At 31.0% G+C, this 19562-nt stretch overlaps 3 protein-coding genes and 1 long non-coding RNA gene across 5 annotated transcripts; 1 reads left to right on the top strand and 3 right to left on the bottom strand.

Moving 5' to 3' along the window:
• Nucleotides 1-41: 41 nt before the first annotated feature.
• Nucleotides 42-8235, top strand: LOC111425185 (probable E3 ubiquitin-protein ligase makorin-1). Of its 2 annotated transcripts, XM_023059025.2 has the most exons (5): nucleotides 116-367; nucleotides 624-848; nucleotides 3372-3482; nucleotides 3533-4403; nucleotides 7990-8235. In XM_023059025.2, the coding sequence occupies exons 1-5, from the start codon at nucleotides 333-335 to the stop codon at nucleotides 8137-8139; spliced, it is 1392 nt and encodes a 463-aa protein (XP_022914793.1). In that variant the 5' UTR covers nucleotides 116-332; the 3' UTR covers nucleotides 8140-8235. The 2 variants fall into 2 exon arrangements, with proteins under 2 accessions (XP_022914794.1, XP_022914793.1); XM_023059026.2 differs by lacking the exon at nucleotides 624-848 and having other exon boundaries at nucleotides 42-367.
• A 2064-nt stretch (nucleotides 8236-10299) lies between these two features.
• Nucleotides 10300-11432, bottom strand: LOC111425502 (ADP-ribosylation factor 2). Its single transcript, XM_023059570.2, has 4 exons — nucleotides 11237-11432; nucleotides 10914-11176; nucleotides 10731-10856; nucleotides 10300-10676 (listed from the first exon to the last, which is right to left on the bottom strand). The coding sequence occupies exons 1-4, from the start codon at nucleotides 11301-11303 to the stop codon at nucleotides 10590-10592; spliced, it is 543 nt and encodes a 180-aa protein (XP_022915338.1). The 5' UTR covers nucleotides 11304-11432; the 3' UTR covers nucleotides 10300-10589.
• A 3277-nt stretch (nucleotides 11433-14709) lies between these two features.
• LOC111425417 (adaptor protein complex 1, mu subunit) lies at nucleotides 14710-16768 on the bottom strand. Its single transcript, XM_023059414.2, has 3 exons — nucleotides 16496-16768; nucleotides 15027-16154; nucleotides 14710-14963 (listed from the first exon to the last, which is right to left on the bottom strand). The coding sequence occupies exons 1-3, from the start codon at nucleotides 16535-16537 to the stop codon at nucleotides 14865-14867; spliced, it is 1269 nt and encodes a 422-aa protein (XP_022915182.1). The 5' UTR covers nucleotides 16538-16768; the 3' UTR covers nucleotides 14710-14864.
• A 956-nt stretch (nucleotides 16769-17724) lies between these two features.
• Nucleotides 17725-19557, bottom strand: LOC111425609 (uncharacterized). Its single transcript, XR_011641367.1, has 2 exons — nucleotides 18828-19557; nucleotides 17725-18768 (listed from the first exon to the last, which is right to left on the bottom strand). It is a non-coding gene; the product is annotated as an uncharacterized lncRNA (long non-coding RNA).
• Nucleotides 19558-19562: the final 5 nt, after the last annotated feature.

Below are 19562 nucleotides of genomic sequence, written 5' to 3'. Positions count from 1 at the left end.
TATGCATAAAATTGTCTCTCCCTATGTATTTAGATCCAGGTGATTTAGAATATATACATGTTATGTATAGTTATTGTATAGGTGATATAGTAGTTACATCACGCATGCGCTAAATGGCAATTTAGCGGAAACGTCGTTACTCGCGTTTGTATTTCGTCGGAAGCAAAAACAAATAGTTGAGAGAGCGTAACCGACGTATTTCATATTGAAAAGGGGTTCGTAAACGGTTAAATGCATTGTTTTATTGGTGGTGCAAGCGTAAAGATTGGTTGCCGTAGTTCAAGAATTGGTTTAAAACCATTGTTTTCCAAAGATTTTGACCGTTCTTAAAGATGGCGGACAGTAAATTCGGTTGCTTTTGTACCCAGTAAGTATTGAACGGCCCCCTTTTCTTTTTGGTATTTGTCCTCCCCGCGTTGGCTTTCACCATTAACATATTTAACACAATTAAATTTCAAAAATAATTATTTCCTTTATCATCCCACAAAAGTCACCGTAGTTTTAACGTTTCTCCCATTCTTAACACATTCTTCTCCAAAACATTGAATGCGCCCCAATTCGTCTTTATTTCTGAGTGAGTAATTTGGGGGGCCTGTGTGTGTTTTTAACGTGTTGTTTTATAGGTGGTTGCTTCACAATGAGTGTAACCGGGGACGCGGCTGTATTTTCGTTCACGCTGATTATTCGGATGTGAATGTTTTCACTGAACCCAACGAACATTTGGACTATGTTAAGGGTATTTACGAGCCAAACCGCTGTCGCAAAGGCAGAAATAGACGAAACAACGCCAAGTCTAGACAATATTCAACAGCCCAAACACAATATGCCAATAATAACGGTGGCTGCAGGTAGGATATTAACATCCAAAGAGGAAATACAACTCAAATTGTCTTCCCAATGGCTCAGTATACAAGATAATTCACATAATATGTACTCTATATTAAGTTGTATTATAGGCTTCAAAGTTGGGTCTTCAATTTTTAAAACATTCAATATCTTAGTAATACATAAACCTAAAAAAACCAACCCAACCCAACCCTACATTTTGATACACTTTTTTTACCTTTTGGCAGATTTAATACATTTCTCAAAAATGAGGTAATCATGTATTAAATCTGCCAAAAGGTTAAAAAAGTGTATCAACATTCACCATCACCCTTAATCAACCTTTTGGAATGCCTCAATTGATCTCAACTTGCTCAACTCATAACATACAGTGTCCGCCAAAAAATCAGCAACACCCGTTTTATTTCTGTTCCATTGCATCAACGTTTCTGACACTTAGCTTATATGGGAGGTTCACACCGATCTTTCAATCTAAAGTATTTTCAAGATGGTGACCACTTCCGGTCCCCCAGAAGTAGACCTCAACTTCGTTATTTTAAATGGATTGCTATAGTTTTTATTGCACCTCTTAATTGTATGCAAAAAATAAGTTGACTTTGATAAAAGTTATTGGTACCTAGCATTTTTCGTTTTTGAGTTATTTTGATTTTAAGTTTTTGTAAACCCCATAGCTCAGCCAATATTTATTCAAGACAGCTCTAACTTGGTAAGATTATTCTTCAAATGATATCAAATAAATTGTCATTTGTTGTATCAGAGTATCTTATACAGGCTGGTCAAAAATTGAATTGTCGTTTCTCCATATTCAATGGCAAGAAACCAAAGAGAGATTTAATTTTTTACCCAAACCTAATTTTTGTTTTCATTGATTCATTTATTTGTTGTTCTATTTGTTATTTTTGGTAAATAAAAGATTATCAATCAAAGTTAATTCAAAAATAAATTAAACGAAAAACCGTCAAAATATCATGTCCTAATAAAAATATAACCGATTTCCGGCATTTCCCAGCAAATTCCTTTTCTGGTGCGCTAATAAAACATTTACACCATTTAAAATTCACCTTTTGTCAATGAATCCAGAAAAAAGGTAATTCACTTTTAGACCATCCTGTACAAGATACAGTGATACAACAAATTACGATCTATTTGACAGCATTTAAAGAGTAATCGTGCCAATTTAGAGGTTTTTTGAATGAACGTTTGCTAAAAAAAATTTTAAATCAATATAACTCGTAAACGAAAAGCGCAAAGTACCAATAACTTTTATCAAAATCAACTTATTTTTTCGCATATAATTAAAAGGTGCAATAAAAACTATGGTAATAAAAAGTTGTGGTCTATTTCCGGGGGACCGGAAGTGGCCACCATCTTGAAAATATTTTAGATCGAAAGGTCGGTGTGAACCTCCCACATAAACTAAATATCAGAAATGTAAATGCAATGGAACAGAAATAAAACCAAATTTGGTTTTTCTAGCTGACTATTACAAATATATTGAATGTGTATTGAATACAACTTGGTGTAGAGGTAAATTGCGTTAAATAATCTTAATTTATTGTCCTCTACAACTCCATATCGGTTTTTATGTGAATCACCCTGTATATAATTTTTTAAAATTTTATTATAAATCTGTTTTATATCACATATATGTTACCATTATCTATATTCAATCTCTGATATTGATTTGTATTAAACTTGAATTAATTTATTGACTACATTTTGGTGAATCCCCAGAACGTCTTATCATATTAGTTTACTGCTACGTGAGTTGTATTTCATTAATTTTATCATTAATAAGGATTAGATTACGACGCTACTCAAACGAAAAGTGATTGTGTTCGCGGAAGAGTAAATAATTCGACTTAATCAAGAAGGAATCTGTGAATAATAAGTAAAGATTTTAACTATTAGTGGTAACATATACATTGATATAAAAGCGGTTATATTTCGTAAAAAGAAATGTTTCAATCATTTCGTCGGAAAGTTTTATGTTCTTATTTTTCGATTGTAAAAGTGTTTTATTGCTGTTTCAGTTTAATTTTCTCTTTGTTCCGCGAAAAAAATCAAACGGTATTTTCAAACATTTTTAATAAATATCGTGATAAAGTTGAAAATTTCAACTATAAAAAGAGTCATAAACGCCGTTTACACATTTTTATAAAATGCGTCAATAATAGTTGTTTCATCAATTAAATAGCGAAATTTGAATGATTGCGATTTTTGTTAATTTAAAACTGAACCAGCAGTTCAACGGCTTGCTGAACCAGCGATAAAATTTATATCAAGCGTGTTGAGTTCTTAGTTTAGTTATTAGATAGTATGAGTTTCCATGACAGCTTGTACTGGTAAGTACACTTATTTTACGCGTAGTTTGGAGCTTTTTACACCTGAGTAACACAGCACGCGGTAAAAGGGTCTCTTTGTCTTGGCGTTTGCACAGCTGCACAAATTTCTTGTTGCAACCCAAAGACTAAAAATAAAACTCCCCAGTTCAATTTTTATTTAAATTATTTGTTTTTTAACAGCGGAATCAATATGCCTTCTACGTCGTCACACAATAGTGCCTCTTCATCGTTAGCCAACGCTCCCAAGTCTGAAGAATCGATTCACACGGCCAGCTGCAGTACCGGATCAAAGTAAGATTTCAAAATAAAAGGATAATTTAATTCTTAAACGATCTTAACAGAAAGAAAACGAAGAATCATAACAACGGAAACATCTCCCATACAGCAACATCCGGCGCGTTAAATAAAGACGCATTAAAAAAATCATCCGAAGGGGAATCTTCGCGGAATTTAATGAATCTTAAAACGACCATCAATCTCGAAGAATGGGTTAAAGCACCTGAATTCATTCCGAGAGGTTATTCCAACACAGCTACATTGAACAATTTCTCGAATTTAACCCTTGATGAGGATAAAAGCAAACGGAAGCTTTGCCCATACGCTGAACGCGACGGGCTTTGCAAATACCCACCGGGCGAATGCACCTATTTACATGGAATGCTTTGCGAATTGTGTAGCCGCGCCGCTTTACACCCCTATAATGAAGAACAACGTAAACAACACACCCAAGAATGCATTAAACAACACGAACGCGACATGGAACTATCATTCGCTATCGCTCGGTCAAAAGAGAAAATCTGCGGAATTTGCTTCGAAACTATCATGCAAAAAACGGCGGTTGAACAACGTTTCGGGATTTTACCAAATTGTAACCACTGCTTTTGTCTAACTTGCATTAGACGGTGGCGACAAGCTAAACAGTTCGAAAATAAAATCATCAGAGCTTGTCCTGAATGTCGCGTCACATCCGATTTTGTTTGTCCAAGTACATATTGGGTCGACACAAAAGAAGAAAAGGAAAAGGTTATAGAAAACTACAAACAAGTACTATCAAAAAAAGACTGTAAATATTTCAAGAAAGGTAACGGTAGTTGTCCTTTTGGAAACAAATGCTTCTATCTACATGCATTAAACGATGGGTCCAAAGTTGACGTTGGACCACCACCAAGTCACAGATCTAATGAATATACTCCAGGATTTAATTTAATTCAGGTTAGTAAATCAAAAATTAATTCCTTTCAATTAAACTTCGCGGAATAAATCGTATTCGAACTAAAATAATGTTTCAGGAGGAATGGTGATTACAATTAGGAAATTATCTACATTATTCTGCATAAGCAGATTGACCACCTTTGAAATTCAGATTGTAGTGGTTATATTTTAGAATTTAGTAATAATAATTTGTTATTTGGATTATTATGGGCAATCTCCGCAACAAGAAGTACTCTATAAAAGTAAACCAATTTTTTTAATTCGTTTATTATCATATGTGGCAGCGAGGGATAAACAGATAGAATTACTTATGATAACAACCCACCCATAGGAATTAATACATTGAATTTTATATCTTGTTGTATCAACAGGAAAGCATATTCTTTCTTTTGAACATAAATAAAAATAAATTATATAATCCCACATAATCAATTTTTCAAATTTTATCAGTTAAATCAAATAAATAACCCAAAAAAAAATCTAAAAAAACAATTACAATTGAATTTCAAAGACGTTTTCTTACCTTTACTTCGTACATAAATATTTTTAATCGTTATACAATTCCTCTTGAAACAATTTAATACTACAAAATATAAAAAATGATCCAAGTTCTACAAAATACAAATATAAAATTAGATTTACCTTGTATAGGAAAAAGAAAATGTATCCTCACGTTTCAAAAAATAAACCATTGTTTCTGTAACAATCACCTCGTAAAACGCGCAATAAACTCGCGCACCATGAGTGTTGGTCTGATTCGAGTCGGGTTTCTAATTCAATTCCGCTTCTAAACTCGTAATAACGCATGCGTTCAACGTTCTCGAATAACAAAGCGAGACTAACGAAAATTTAGCTCGACTTTTTAATAAATAAGTTTGAACGTAGACGATGTTAATCTGGTAGTGGCGACGGGCGTCAGTCCCGCAGATGTTGCTACTATAAACATATTTTTCAACTTCTAAAATAATTGTTTGATGCGACATCGCTTTGCAATGATAATTTTATTCATAATATTTCTCCATCAGTTTTAATACTGTTATAGCTGATTTTATTAAGCAATTTTGACATTTTGTGATTTATGCTGTATCATTAGAAACTGGTGATAGATAAATATGAAATAATTATGGATTATGATTTCTTGATGCATTAGGAATAACTTTTATTCATAACGTCTTTCTCCATCAGTTTTAATACTTAAGTTATAGTTGATTTTTTTTAAGAAAAATCGTTCAATTTTAACATTTTGCGATTTATACTGTATCATTAGAAACTGGTGATAGATAAATATGAAATAATTATGGATTATTACTTATTGATGCATTAGGAACATTTTTTATTCATAACATCTTTCTCCGTCAGTTTTAGTACTTAGGTTGTAGCTGATTTTATTAAGCAATTTTGACATTTTGTGATTTATGCTGTATCATTAGAAACCGGTGATAGATAAATATGAAATAATTATGGATTATGATTTCTTGATGTATTAGGAGCATTTTTTATTCATAACGTCTTGCTCCATCAGTTTTAATACTTAAGTTATAGTTGATTTTATTAAGAAAAATCGTCCAATTTTGACATTTTGTGATTTATGCTGTATCATTAGAAACTGGTGATAGATGAATATGAAATAATTATCGATTATGATTTCTTGATGCATTAGGAACAACTTTTATTCATAACGTCTTTCTCCATCAGTTTTAATACTTAAGTTATAGTTGATTTTTTTTAAGAAAAATCGTTCAATTTTGACATTTTGCGATTTATGCTGTATCATTAGAAACTGGTGATAGATAAATATGAAATAATTATGGATTATTACTTATTGATGCATTAGGAACATTTTTTATTCATAATATCTTTCTCCGTCAGTTTTAGTACTTAGGTTGTAGCTGATTTTATTAAGCAATTTGGACATTTTGTGATTTATGCTGTATCATTAGTAACCGGTGATAGATAAATATGAAATAATTATGGATTATGATTTCTTGATGTATTAGGAGCATTTTTTATTCATAACGTCTTGCTCCATCAGTTTTAATACTTAAGTTATAGTTGATTTTATTAAGAAAAATCGTCCAATTTTGACATTTTGTGATTTATGCTGTATCATTAGAAACTGGTGATAGATAAATATGAAATAATTATGGATTATGATTTCTTGATGCATTAGGAACAACTTTTATTCATAATGGTTTTCTCCATCAGTTTTAGTACTTAGGTTATAGCTGATTTTATTAAGAAAAATCGTCCAATTTTGCCATTTTGTGATTTATGCTGTATCATTAGAAACTGGTGATAGATAAATATGAAATAATTATGGATTATGATTTCTTGATGCATTAGGAACAACTTTTATTCATAATGGTTTTCTCCATCAGTTTTAGTACTTAGGTTATAGCTGATTTTATTAAGAAAAATCGTCCAATTTTGCCATTTTGTGATTTATGCTGTATCATTAGAAACGGGTGATAGATAAATATGAAATAATTATGGATTATGATTTCTTGATGCATTAGGAACAACTTTTATTCATAACGTTTTTTTCCATCAGTTTTGGTACAGACGTCATTGCTGATTTTTTTAAGAAAAATCGTCCAATTTTGCCATTTTGTGATTTATGCTGTATCATTAGAAACCGGTGATAGATGAATATGAAATAATTATGGATTATGATTTCTTGATGCATTAGGAACATTTTTTATTCATAACGTCTTTCTCCGTCAGTTTTAGTACTTAGGTTGTAGCTGATTTTATTAAGCAATTTTGACATTTTGTGATTTATGCTGTATCATTAGAAACCGGTGATAGATAAATATGAAATAATTAGGGATTATGATTTCTTGATGCATTAGGAACAACTTTTATTCATAACGTCTTTCTCCGTCAGTTTTAATACTTAAGTTATAGTTGATTTTTTTAAGAAAAATCGTCCAATTTTGACATTTTGCGATTTATACTGTATCATTAGAAACCGGTGATAGATAAATATGAAATAATTATGGATTATTACTTATTGATGCATTAGGAACATTTTTTATTCATAACACCTTTCTCCATCAGTTTTAGTACTTAGGTTGTAGCTGATTTTATTAAGCAATTTTGACATTTTGTGATTTATGCTACATCATTAGAAACCGGTGATAGATAAATATGAAATAATTATGGATTATGATTTCTTGATGTATTAGGAGCATTTTTTATTCATAACGTCTTTCTCCATCAGTTTTAATACTTAAGTTATAGTTCATTTTTTTTAAGAAAAATCGTCCAATTTTGACATTTTATGATTTATGCTATATCACTAGAAACGAGTGATAGATAAATATGAAATAATTATGGATTATAATTTCTTGGTGCATGAGGAACATTTTTTATTCATAACGTTTTTCTCCATCAGTTTCAGTACTTAGGTTGTAGCTGATTTTATTAAGAAAAATCGTCCACTTTGACCACGTAATTGTTATTTGTACGGATTTTGAGTAATTTTATTACAGTATCGTTGTAGTGGCTTTAAATATACTTATGTTAATTTTAATACAAGTTTCTCATACAAAAATGTAATTAATTGTTTTTTTTTTTTTTACAGCGATTATTAATGTTGGGGTACTTGCGTGATAATCTAAGCAGTGATTCGCTGGAATTCGACGATTTGCTTGGATGGGTCGACTTGGAGATGTTTTCGGATACGGACGATTCTGTATTTTCAGATTGCGATTTCTCGCATGAGTTCTACTAGCTCTGGGGGCCGCTACCGCCGCCGTCATACGTGCTGCGGCTTAGCGTATACGTCGTCGTCATGTACTAGCAATAACCTGTGTATTTCTTTTGAGCCATCGCATTATTACGATACCTGTCCATCCTGGAAAAGTAGTTTAAATCCGCGTTTCGGTGCTTCTCCATGGGAATCTACGACCTGAGCAAAAAAAAAAAAAAATTCAAGTAATCTAGTTAAGAGTAAAAACAAAAAACTAGGGTTAGCGTTTTTTATATCGTTTCTTTTAGCTTGTAGTTGAGATTATTCCGATATTTTTCTTTAACGTTTATGTCTGCTCTGCGAAGTAAAGCGTTTTGACGTTTGCTCTTTCGTTTCCGATTTATGTGATAGACGCTTTAAATTCTAATAATAATTAGTGTTAATATTAATTATTATTATCAATTGATTTAATACTAACTTCTTGCGGATTGATTCAAAAAAACAAAAAAAACGTTGGTAAGGAAACTGGAAAATATGAAACAAAAAAATTAAAAAAAAAACTACAAAAAATAATATATATAATATACATATAATATATATTTCACGTCAGCTAAAGGTAGTTTTTAGATTATTTTGCAAATGTATCAGTGCCCTTAAACTGTGTCCGTAATGTTTATTAACGTCGTTTAGTTTCCGCAAAAAGTGCATGGGCCAGTTTTTTGGTTACTACAACAATAATCAAGCTAAAAATACATCAACGCACGATAACCTCTCTCTAGTTTATTGAGTAAACGAAGAGGCTCCTTGAAATATATATTTAAAAATGAAAAAAATCTCGATGTTGAAGCTTGTTGTTTAATTCGCATCATCAATTAGGAGTCTGTACATAGCCTCGCGGAAAAGATTCATTAAATCTGACTTTATTTGTAAATAAATATAACCAACCGGCCGATTAATGCATTTTTCTCGAATGTTTTTTTAAATATTGTTAATTATTTTTTTTTTGGGAGCCCAAATGAACATACTCCTGCGCCCGTGCCAACCTTGCAAATTTTTCTATCTGTGTTTATATCTGTGAGTTCTTGCAAATGTTTTACCTCCGATTAATACTGTACTATAGTTATACTTCTGTTGGGAATTATTGTTTATACGTTATATGATATACAGCTAATAAAATTGTTTTGGTCTATCTACTTAATTGTTTTTATTTTAGTAATGTTATGGCCCTTATTCACTATGGCTCATGGTGGACCACTAGAATGGTCATAGAATGATGGCGCCCTTTGATGTGTGTCATTTACATATATATACTATCTCCTATATCGCTGACTCCCTATCTAAGCAATGAGTGGCGAGCGTTTCCATCAAAAGAAGACGGAATGATATATGTTTTGTCTTTGTCGGACCCCCGTGTCGCGAAAGCGCTAGCGCGAATCGTAAATTTTAAAGAGTTTGAAGTGTTTCGCGCGTATTTTATGCAGCTTTAAAATGCAATTATTATTATAGATGGTTTACTTTAACTATAAATTATCACTGATGCATCAAATAAATTAGAGTATATGTACTCTAAATGTTTATAAAGAAAAATGTTTCAAGAAAAGGAGGACTTTGAATTCTTTTTTATTACACTGAGACCTTTCCTTCTACCTGCTTAACCAATTTTTAGGACCCAAAAATATCTCCACTACTCTCTTTCTTTTTTATTTTACTTTTAACACTTTTGCTTCACTTTCTTAACAAATAACAATTACATTTTAAATTGCTTAGTCCTAAAATATGTTAATAATTATGTTATTATACACATGAAACCTATAATATACATAACTAAATATTTAGATTTTAGGTTATATTTATGTCAAACATTTATTTGTTGATTTATAAACATCAAGGTCATCAGCTGCTATTAATTTTTAATTCACCGTCCAATAAGATAAAAGCGTACTCATCACGTGTTCACACATGTCTCTTGAGTCGACGGGGGTACGACAAAGACAGATATATATATATATCTGCACTCTAGTGTTTACACTCTTTTGCTGCCTTAGTCAGCGATATAGAAGATAGTATATATATGGTCATTTACATCCTTTACCATTATTTATAGCCACTTCAGGCCATCACCCCTCTACACAATGGCGATGGCAGTGTCCCATGATAAGCCATAATGAAGAGAGGTTTAAAAAATAAATAATAAACAAATAATTTTGGTGGACATTTTTTAATCAGTCACTTATATAAATCACAAAAATCGAAAATACTAATAACAAGTGAATAAGTAAATCCTTAATATTAAATGCGGAAAATATATTATAAATAAGGTGGGTATCACCAAAAAGAAAAATAATAATAATCAAAGGGTTAAGGCGTGTCTTGCTGGCACCTAACGGAAGGGCGCTAGCACTTGAAGATTTAGCGCGCCGCCCCCATTTCGATCTGAATGTTTTTAGTAATCCCCACTTCACCTTAATGTTACAATCAAACGAAACAGTATCTCATTTCTTAGCTAGTTCGTAGGATAACCAATCTAAACCTTCATACAATCCTTGTCCTTGACTCGCACAAGTTGCTTGTATAAACCACTATACAAAAAAACGAAGTTATTAATAAATTTTAAAGAAATAAAATAATCTTACATGGCGGTTTCGTATTTGATTCAAATTCAATTTATCTGTGAGTTCAGCAGCTGTCATAGCATTGGGTAAATCTTGTTTATTAGCAAATACTAACAAAACAGCATCTCGCAATTCATCTTCTTGCAACTAAAAAAACAAAGAAAAAACATAAATATTTATACATATTGCTTCATTGTGATTTACCATGTTTTGTAGTTCTTTTTCAGCTTCACTGATTCTTTCTCGATCATTAGAATCGACGACAAAAATAAGTCCCTGGGTGTTTTGGAAGTAATGTCTCCATAAAGGACGAATTTTTCCTTGGCCGCCCACGTCCCAAACAGTAAAGCAAATATTTTTGTACTCGACAGTTTCAACGTTGAACCCAATCGTTGGAATAGTAGTAACGATCTCGCCGAGTTTTAATTTGTACAATATCGTTGTTTTACCGGCAGCATCCAAACCGACTAAGTAAATAAGAACGTTAATGGTTAAAAGAAAATATGAAAGAGGGGTTTACTTATTACCCATCAAAATCCGCATTTGCTTCTTTCCAAAAAGGCGATTCAAAGCGTTAGAAATCGTTAGCCCCATGGTCTATTCGATCTTGCCACGTTGGATTTAAGAAAACTTCGAATGATAATTACGAGAGTAACTCAACTGACAGGACAGTTTTACAACACATACGTGTCTTACAGTTATGGTGTATACTTCAGTGTTACCAATCTGCTATTTTTATTTTACCCTAAACTTTAATGAAGTTATACTACTTTCAATACTTCATTTTGAATTTTTATTTATATATAAAACTGTAAAAAAATCATTACAATCTTAATTTCTTATACTTATTTGATATTTTAGTCCCTCAAATAATTCAACGAACCCCAATTAATTAGCGAAGTTTTAGAATTTGAAACATCGCACATTTCAAGAGTGTTTTTTGGTTACAAATAAATCTTCTTTTTCACCTTGTCTTTATCCACTCCTGATGTAAGCTTATTCGATTTGTTTCACGCCATTTATACTCTGTACTCTCATTTGCAACTCTTTTGTCTATTGTGGTCTTTTTCCACAATACCGATATTTTTCAGTATTTTCGTATTGTATATTATTTCGATGCAGATCTCTTAACGGCAAATGTAACTGTATCATTTATGATTGAAACTCTTAAACAATCAAATTTCCCAAAGTTCTAATTTCATTAAATAGACTAACGGACGAAAACAAAGAAAATCTACCGAGTACATCATATGAACAAAAATATTTTGCTAGTACATCAAGTGAACAAGGGTAATTAACATTAGCAAACAAATTAAATATGGCTATTAAAGAAAAATTATCATCTTCTCCACTAATTTCCAAAAATCTCACTTTGGAAGCATTGGTAGAAAAGGAAATGAGGTGCTTCGACAACGAGGGTATTTGAGGTAGTCATCTTCAAAAAATTTATGACTACTTAATCACCATTCCTCCAACAAGCGTGGAATCAGAGAGGGTTTTTTCATCAGTTCAAAGTTTTTATATATATATGATTAATTATTTATTTATTTTACATTTTTATAATAAATTTATTATCAAATTTCGTTTAATTCATTATTTTACCTCTCCATTTTTAGCTTCCTTATATTTTTTTCCAATACCGGTATTACATTGAAAATATACCGAAATACAGGTATTCAATTTTCCCAACCCTATCTGTCTCCGAGACAAATCCCCAGCATCTTTGGTTTCTCCTTAGCCTCCTACATCACTAGATTATGGATTATGATTTCTTAATGTTTTAGGAACATTTTTTATTAATAACGCCTTTTTCCATCAATTTTAGTACTCGCGTTATAGCTCATTTTATTAAGAAAAATCGTCAAATTTAGACATTTTGTGATTTATGCTACATCACTAGAAACTGGTGATAGATAAATATGAAACAAGTATGGATTATGATTTCTTGTTGTATTAGGAACATTTTTTATCCATAACATCTTTCTCCATCCTTTTTAGTACTCACGTTATAGCTCATTTTATTAAGAAAAATCGTCAAATTTAGACATTTTGTGATTTATGCTACATCACTAGAAATTGATGATAGATAAATATGAAATAATTACGAATTCTGATTTCTTGATGTATTAGGAACATTTTTTATTCATAACCTCTTTCTTCATCAATTTTAGTACTCAGGCTATAGCTGATTTTGTTAAGAAAAATCGTCAAATTTTGACATTTTGTGATTTATGCTATATCACTAGAAACGAGTGATAGATAAATATGAAATAATTATGGATTATGATTTCTTGATGCATTAGGAACATTTTTTATTCATAACGTCTTTCTCCATCAGTTTTAGTACTTAGGTTATAGCTGATCTTATTAAGAAAAATCGTCAAATTTTGACATTTTGTGATTTATGCTATATCACTAGAAACGAGTGATAGATAAATATGAAATAATTATGGATTATGATTTCTTGATGCATTAGGAACATTTTTTATTCATAACGTCTTTCTCCATCAGTGTTAGTACTTAGGTTATAGCTGATCTTATTAAGAAAAATCGTCAAATTTTGACATTTTGTGATTTATGCTATATCACTAGAAACGAGTGATAGATAAATATGAAATAATTATGGATTATGATTTCTTGATGTATTAGGAACATTTTTTATTCATAACGTCTTTCTCCATCAGTTTTAGTACTTAGGTTATAGCGGATTTTATTAAGAAAAATCGTCAAATTTTGACATTTTGTGATTTATGCTACATCACTAGAAATTGGTGATAGATAAATATGAAATAATTACGAATTCTGATTTCTTGATGTATTAGGAACATTTTTTATTCATAACGTCTTTCTCCATCCTTTTTAGTACTCACGTTATAGCTCATTTTATTAAGAAAAATCGTCAAATTTAGACATTTTGTGATTTATGCTACATCACTAGAAATTGGTGATAGATAAATATGAAATAATTACGAATTATGATTTCTTGATGTATTAGGAACATTTTTTATTAATAACGTCTTTTTCCATCAGTTTTAGTACTTAGGTTATAGCTGATTTTATTAAGAAAAATCGTCAAATTTTGACATTTTGTGATTTATGCTATATCACTAGAAACGAGTGATAGATAAATATGAAATAATTATGGATTATGATTTCTTGATGTATTAGGAGCATTTTTTATTCATAACGTCTTTCTCCATCAGTTTTAGTACTTAGGTTATAGCGGATTTTATTAAGAAAAATCGTCAAATTAGACATTTTGTGATTTATGCTACATCACTAGAAATTGGTGATAGATAAATATGAAATAATTACGAATTATGATTTCTTGATGTATTAGGAACACTTTTTATTCATAACGTCTTTCTCCATCACTTTTAGTACTTAGGTTATAGCGGATTTTATTAAGAAAAATCATCAAATTTTGACATTTTGTGATTTATGCTATATCATTAGAAACCGGTGATAGATAAATATGAAATAATTATAGATTATGATTTCTTGATGTGTTAGGAACATTTTTTATTCATAACGTCTTTCTCCATCAGTTTTAGTACCTAGGTTATAGCTGATTTTATTAAGAAAAATCGTCAAATTTTGACATTTTGTGATTTTTACTGTATCATTAGAAACTGGTGATAGATAAATCTGAAATAATTATGGATTATGATTTCTTGATGCATTAGGAACACTTTTTATTCATAACGTCTTTCTCCATCACTTTTAGTGCTTACTGATTTTATTAAGAAAAATTGTCCAATAGGATCTTAGTAAACCTTCGAATTGCGCACTCTGCCTCTGAGACTGATTCCCAGCATCTTTGGTTTGTTCTTAGCCTCTTGGCACTTTTTTTTCGTGAACGCGGCGGTATCATCCCAACCTAACCCAATTTCTTCCATAAATGAAATGTCAGATTTTAAAATGAAATTACCCCAGACAAGTAGAGTCAGCCTCCCTGATTCTGAGAGACAAATTCGATGATATTGAATGATAGATTAAATTCAAAATACTAAGAAATTATTTATTTAACATCTTCCTGAACAGAAAAAAAATTTATAATATTTTTTATTGATAGAAAATTTGTTTAAATCAAAAATCAAATTAAATCAGCCAGCAATAATAATAATAATAATACTTTATGATCTCGTTTTTTCCCTAATTAGTACGAAGTTGATAGTCCCCATTTTGAGTGATATATCTCACCCATGGTAATGCTTGGTATCCGCTTTTTTCAATAATTTTTAAGTAACGAACCTAAAAATAAATTAATTTAATAAAAGAAACGATTGTTATAAAGTTAATTAATGAATTAATAACCTGGATTCCGGAAGTGGTGAAATAAGGTATTTCAAATTTAACTTGAATAGGTGGTTTTCCTTCAGAATCTTCGCACTCAACGCTTGGTAATCCAAAATGAGCTCTCATTAAGTACTCTTTACCGCCTGGAAATGATTTAATCGACCAAGTAATAGCGTTTTGTTCTGGAGCATACTTTGCACTCCCAATTGTTGTTTTAAATTTAGGTGAATCTGCATCACCGGGAACCGGAATAACGATTTCGACGTTATTTGCAGTGGAACGTCGTTTAAACTGCGATTTTGCTTTAATCATGTACTCAACCCTGCTATGAGCGTGACGTTCGATTATCGATTCAATCCAAATTAATGGTTTCACGTGAGTGTTTAACCGATACGACATCAATTCAAATTCGCCATCTGGCGGAATAAATGAAATGGTCCTATCGGTTTCAAATCTTGATAATCGGACGCATTGATGAAATTTAACGTCTTCCAGTTCGACGGATTTTGATTTACCACGACCGGTACTTTCAAATAGAACCTTATCGTTTAGTCCTAATCGTAATTCTGGCATACCGGACAGGTATACGCGCATTTTTATTGCACCAACGATTTCGCTACGTAAAACATTGCCGTTAGCGTTTGCTAATAAATTAACTGATTCGATAACGTCAAGAAATACTTCATTTTTTCTATATTTGATACCCTCAGATCGCCAAGAAACGGCGTTTGTTACCGCTAAAGGTATCCTGGGTTGTATTTCAAGTTTATGGCCTTCTTGGGTTATGTATTCTTGCAGGATTTTACTATCCGTCGTTTGTGGATAACCAAAATCGAGCAATTCATCTAACAACTCGTAAATAACGACGAAATTATCGCGGATACTTTCTTCCTCTAATTCTTTAAAATACTCAGTCATCACTTGGACTATTTTATGTAAAAATACAAACACAAGTGCTATGTTAGCATTTTTCTTTGTCGTGCTTACAATATACAAATTATTCGTTTTTATATAAGCAAAAGTGCAGTCTGCTGTTTGTAATATAGGCGTTAACAAACCTTCCTCTTCTTTTTCCATTAATAGGGGCATAAACTTCTCGATCACTCCAAGGTCTATATCACCTCTATAGTTCCGTGATATTAAAACCTAATTTTAAAAATTACATAATTAATTTCAACTCATTTTCATTATTTGAAGTAGCATAAATAACATTTCTTTATTATTAATTACTCAAATAGGGGCAATTTCATAACTGTTGCCTAAAACATTTTGTTAATAACTTAGTCATGATTTAATTTGTTAACCAGTTCCCTCATACATTCCACAATCCAATAATAAATCTTGTGTGTACCTTAAACATTGATTTCTGCAGACTTGTATTGTATCTCATACTAAAACTGTGGTGATACTCTCTTAAATAATCTTGGTTATTAATTATTAAAGTTGTAAAGAAATGTTATTTATAACATTAACGTTAATAAACTTACCTTTCCCTTAACATCTAAAATATAAATCGCCGACGACGACATAACGATGGCTTTTTAAGGTATATTTAATAGAATCACACCTGGTACAACTAACCTCTACACTGTACTATCAAAAATTCCAATAAAAATATATCAATGTGAATCTCGTGAAACGTAACTAGTTAATATCATTTTTTTAACGATTATATTAAACTGGGTTATTTGTTTATCGTAAAATTACAACATTTACATTACACGTTTAGTGTTGACTTTGACGCCATCTATAATTGATTTAAAGACACTATTTGGCAACGATGTCAACCAACCTTAATTTTTTTCTATTTTATTCTCGCACAATCAAACTCAATAATTATTATTTTATTACTTAATATTTCTAATTTTCCGAGTAATTTAAATAATTCGCATTTTAACATAGTTTTTTTTTACAACGTTGCCAAATTTTCCAAATTAACACCTCTCTGATTCATTCATTTCTACCTGTATAGATCAACAAAACTAACCTGATTGTTTATTGAAAATATAGGTTTTCCTAAATCAATATTTTAATACAAATTCAATCATTTTTATCAATAATTATTTCATCGAAATGTAATATTAGTTTTTTAATTCATAATTATACATTTTTAAATAAGATAAATATTGATAATTATTTAAAACTGTCTGGTTTAAATAACCTGTATTTTCCTACGCCTTTTTTTATTATCTAATTATTTTCTTAAAATGTACATTTATATGAAAAGAAAAATGGAATGTTGAAAACTGCTAGCTGCATCATAATCAGGAGAAGCCATAAATTCTTAAACCTTAGCTGAGGTTGCTTGCAATCAAGGCGTTGTATTATGCATTGTTCAAGTTACCATTGGTATTGCATAAATTGCTCCACATCGCCCACAAAGGATCTCAACTTAATCACTTGACATCTTACATCCTCTATTTGAAGTCTAACCAAGGTTGCTTGCAGCCGAAACGCTGCATGTATCAATAACATTTAGGGCGATATGGTATTTATTGCAGCGTCTTGGCACCAAATAAATCATGCGAAATAATACATTTCTATCATAATTAATGGAAGCCATAGATTCTACATTATAAACTTTAGCTGAGGTTGCTTGCAATCAAGGCGTTGTATTATGTATTGTTCAAGTTACCATGGTATTGCACGAATTGCTCGAAATCGTCTCTATAAGTTTAGCCAATATGTTACATTATGTATAATAAAAAATATAAAATAAATTAGAATTATTTTTTAATTAAAATCATCTATTTTTTTACTATGTTATAACAAATATTATCATAAGCTTCATTTATCTTCAACAGCTCCTCTTTCATCCTGTAGTTTTCTCCCATTATTAATTAATAAAAAATTTGAATAGGAGCGAGATAAGTTAAAAATGTTATTATTAGGAGAAAGAGTCAGAAACACGTTTGTTGTTATTTGGCACAGCGTTCTCAATTTCTTCTTGTACTGCTCCAACAATGCCATTCATAGTATTCTTATGATTCAAATTCCCAACTTTGTTCAATATGACCTAAAATCACAACAACTTTACGATTGCACACTAAATATTGTTTTTGTCTGCAGTTGCAAGTATCAAGAAATGCTGGAGGTAACTTTCCAGAAACAGAGGAGCAAGAATAAGGAGAGAATAGTATGGAGAAAATATCTACAAAAGAGTGTCAAAGCACAAAACATCTACATGATAGCATTAATAATATAGCTACTATATGATAGCCAAAGACGAGGTTTGAAAATTAACATCAGCAGCACCAAACTTATGGTGGTTAGTAGGAATGATACTCCATACACTTGAATAGATATTGATGGAGAGATCATCGAACAGGACAAACAATTAAGATACTTGGTATGGATGGTCAATGAGGATTGGAATTTCAACAAGCTACAACAACTTTTCTAAGACTTTGAAAATTTCTCACGGACAAGAACCTTTTTCAGCCTCAGATATAGGATGGTAAAGTGCTACGTCTTGTCCGTTTTCCTATATGGGGTTGAGACATGAACGCTGAAAATATCAAACATCAATAAAATTGTAGTCTTTGAAATATAAATCTTGCGGCGACTGTTGAAGGTGTCTTGAAAGATACCATTTCCAACGCCTCATTCTCCAGTTAAAAATTGAGGGAGGAAAAAGAGGAATAGCTAGAAAAAAATTTTCGTGGCTAAGAAATATCCGTCAGTGGACTTCCAAATATTACAGAACGCAGGAATCTGCACTTTAAGAAGAAGTGGCATCAAAATTGCGTTGCTTCAAATCCTGTTAATCATTTCATTGAAGAATTAGTTCAGATATAAATAAAAAATAATACAACTTACCTGAATAGTCTCTTAATTATTAACTTCTGGAACTATCCCTGATTGCTGACTTTGAAATTTTAAATAAATATTGAAGACTGGAATAAGAATCAAGAGTAGCCAAAAACCGTAAAAAATTCAAAATCGTAACTAAATCCTAACCAAATTTATATACAATCGGCTTACAGATAAAACATTCATATCGGGTAATAAATTTGATGCCCGATACTTCTCCCTTTTTATGTATAACCGAATCATCATTCTGCTCTTTCGAACCATCAAATGCTTTAGGTACTCCAATGGCTAAATACGCCATCTATAAAAAACTTGTATCTCAAGAAACAGCAAATAGTTCTTGTTTGCCAACATAAACAAAATTCCCTGGTGAAATATTAAAATATTATGGCGGCAAATTTAAACAAATTCAATGTTAGTATTAAAAATTAATGAGATTTAATTAAAATAACGAATACAAAAATAGTATAAAGATTGAAATTAAATTTAATTATTAAATTAAAGAATTACAGATTGACTTGAAGAAAAAAATAAAATGTTGTGGTAGCAATGACTGAGAGGTGACGCGGCAAATTTAAATTTGGGCGAAAAGATTTCTATTTAACTAGAAATGAAGTTGAATTTTGATGTAAATTATATAAAAGGATGGATTTCGATGATTGTTTTTAGTAAAATGCGATGAATGTTAACGTAACGCGTTGGGGAAAAAAGAGAAAAATGGTAAAAAAAATCCGCCGTCCG

This window comes from Onthophagus taurus, chromosome 8 (assembly GCF_036711975.1).
Source record: "Onthophagus taurus isolate NC chromosome 8, IU_Otau_3.0, whole genome shotgun sequence".
Classification (NCBI taxonomy): domain Eukaryota; kingdom Metazoa; phylum Arthropoda; class Insecta; order Coleoptera; family Scarabaeidae; genus Onthophagus; species Onthophagus taurus.
The sequence above is the reverse complement of the archived record's forward strand: the minus strand, read 5'-3'. Positions and strand labels throughout refer to the sequence as shown.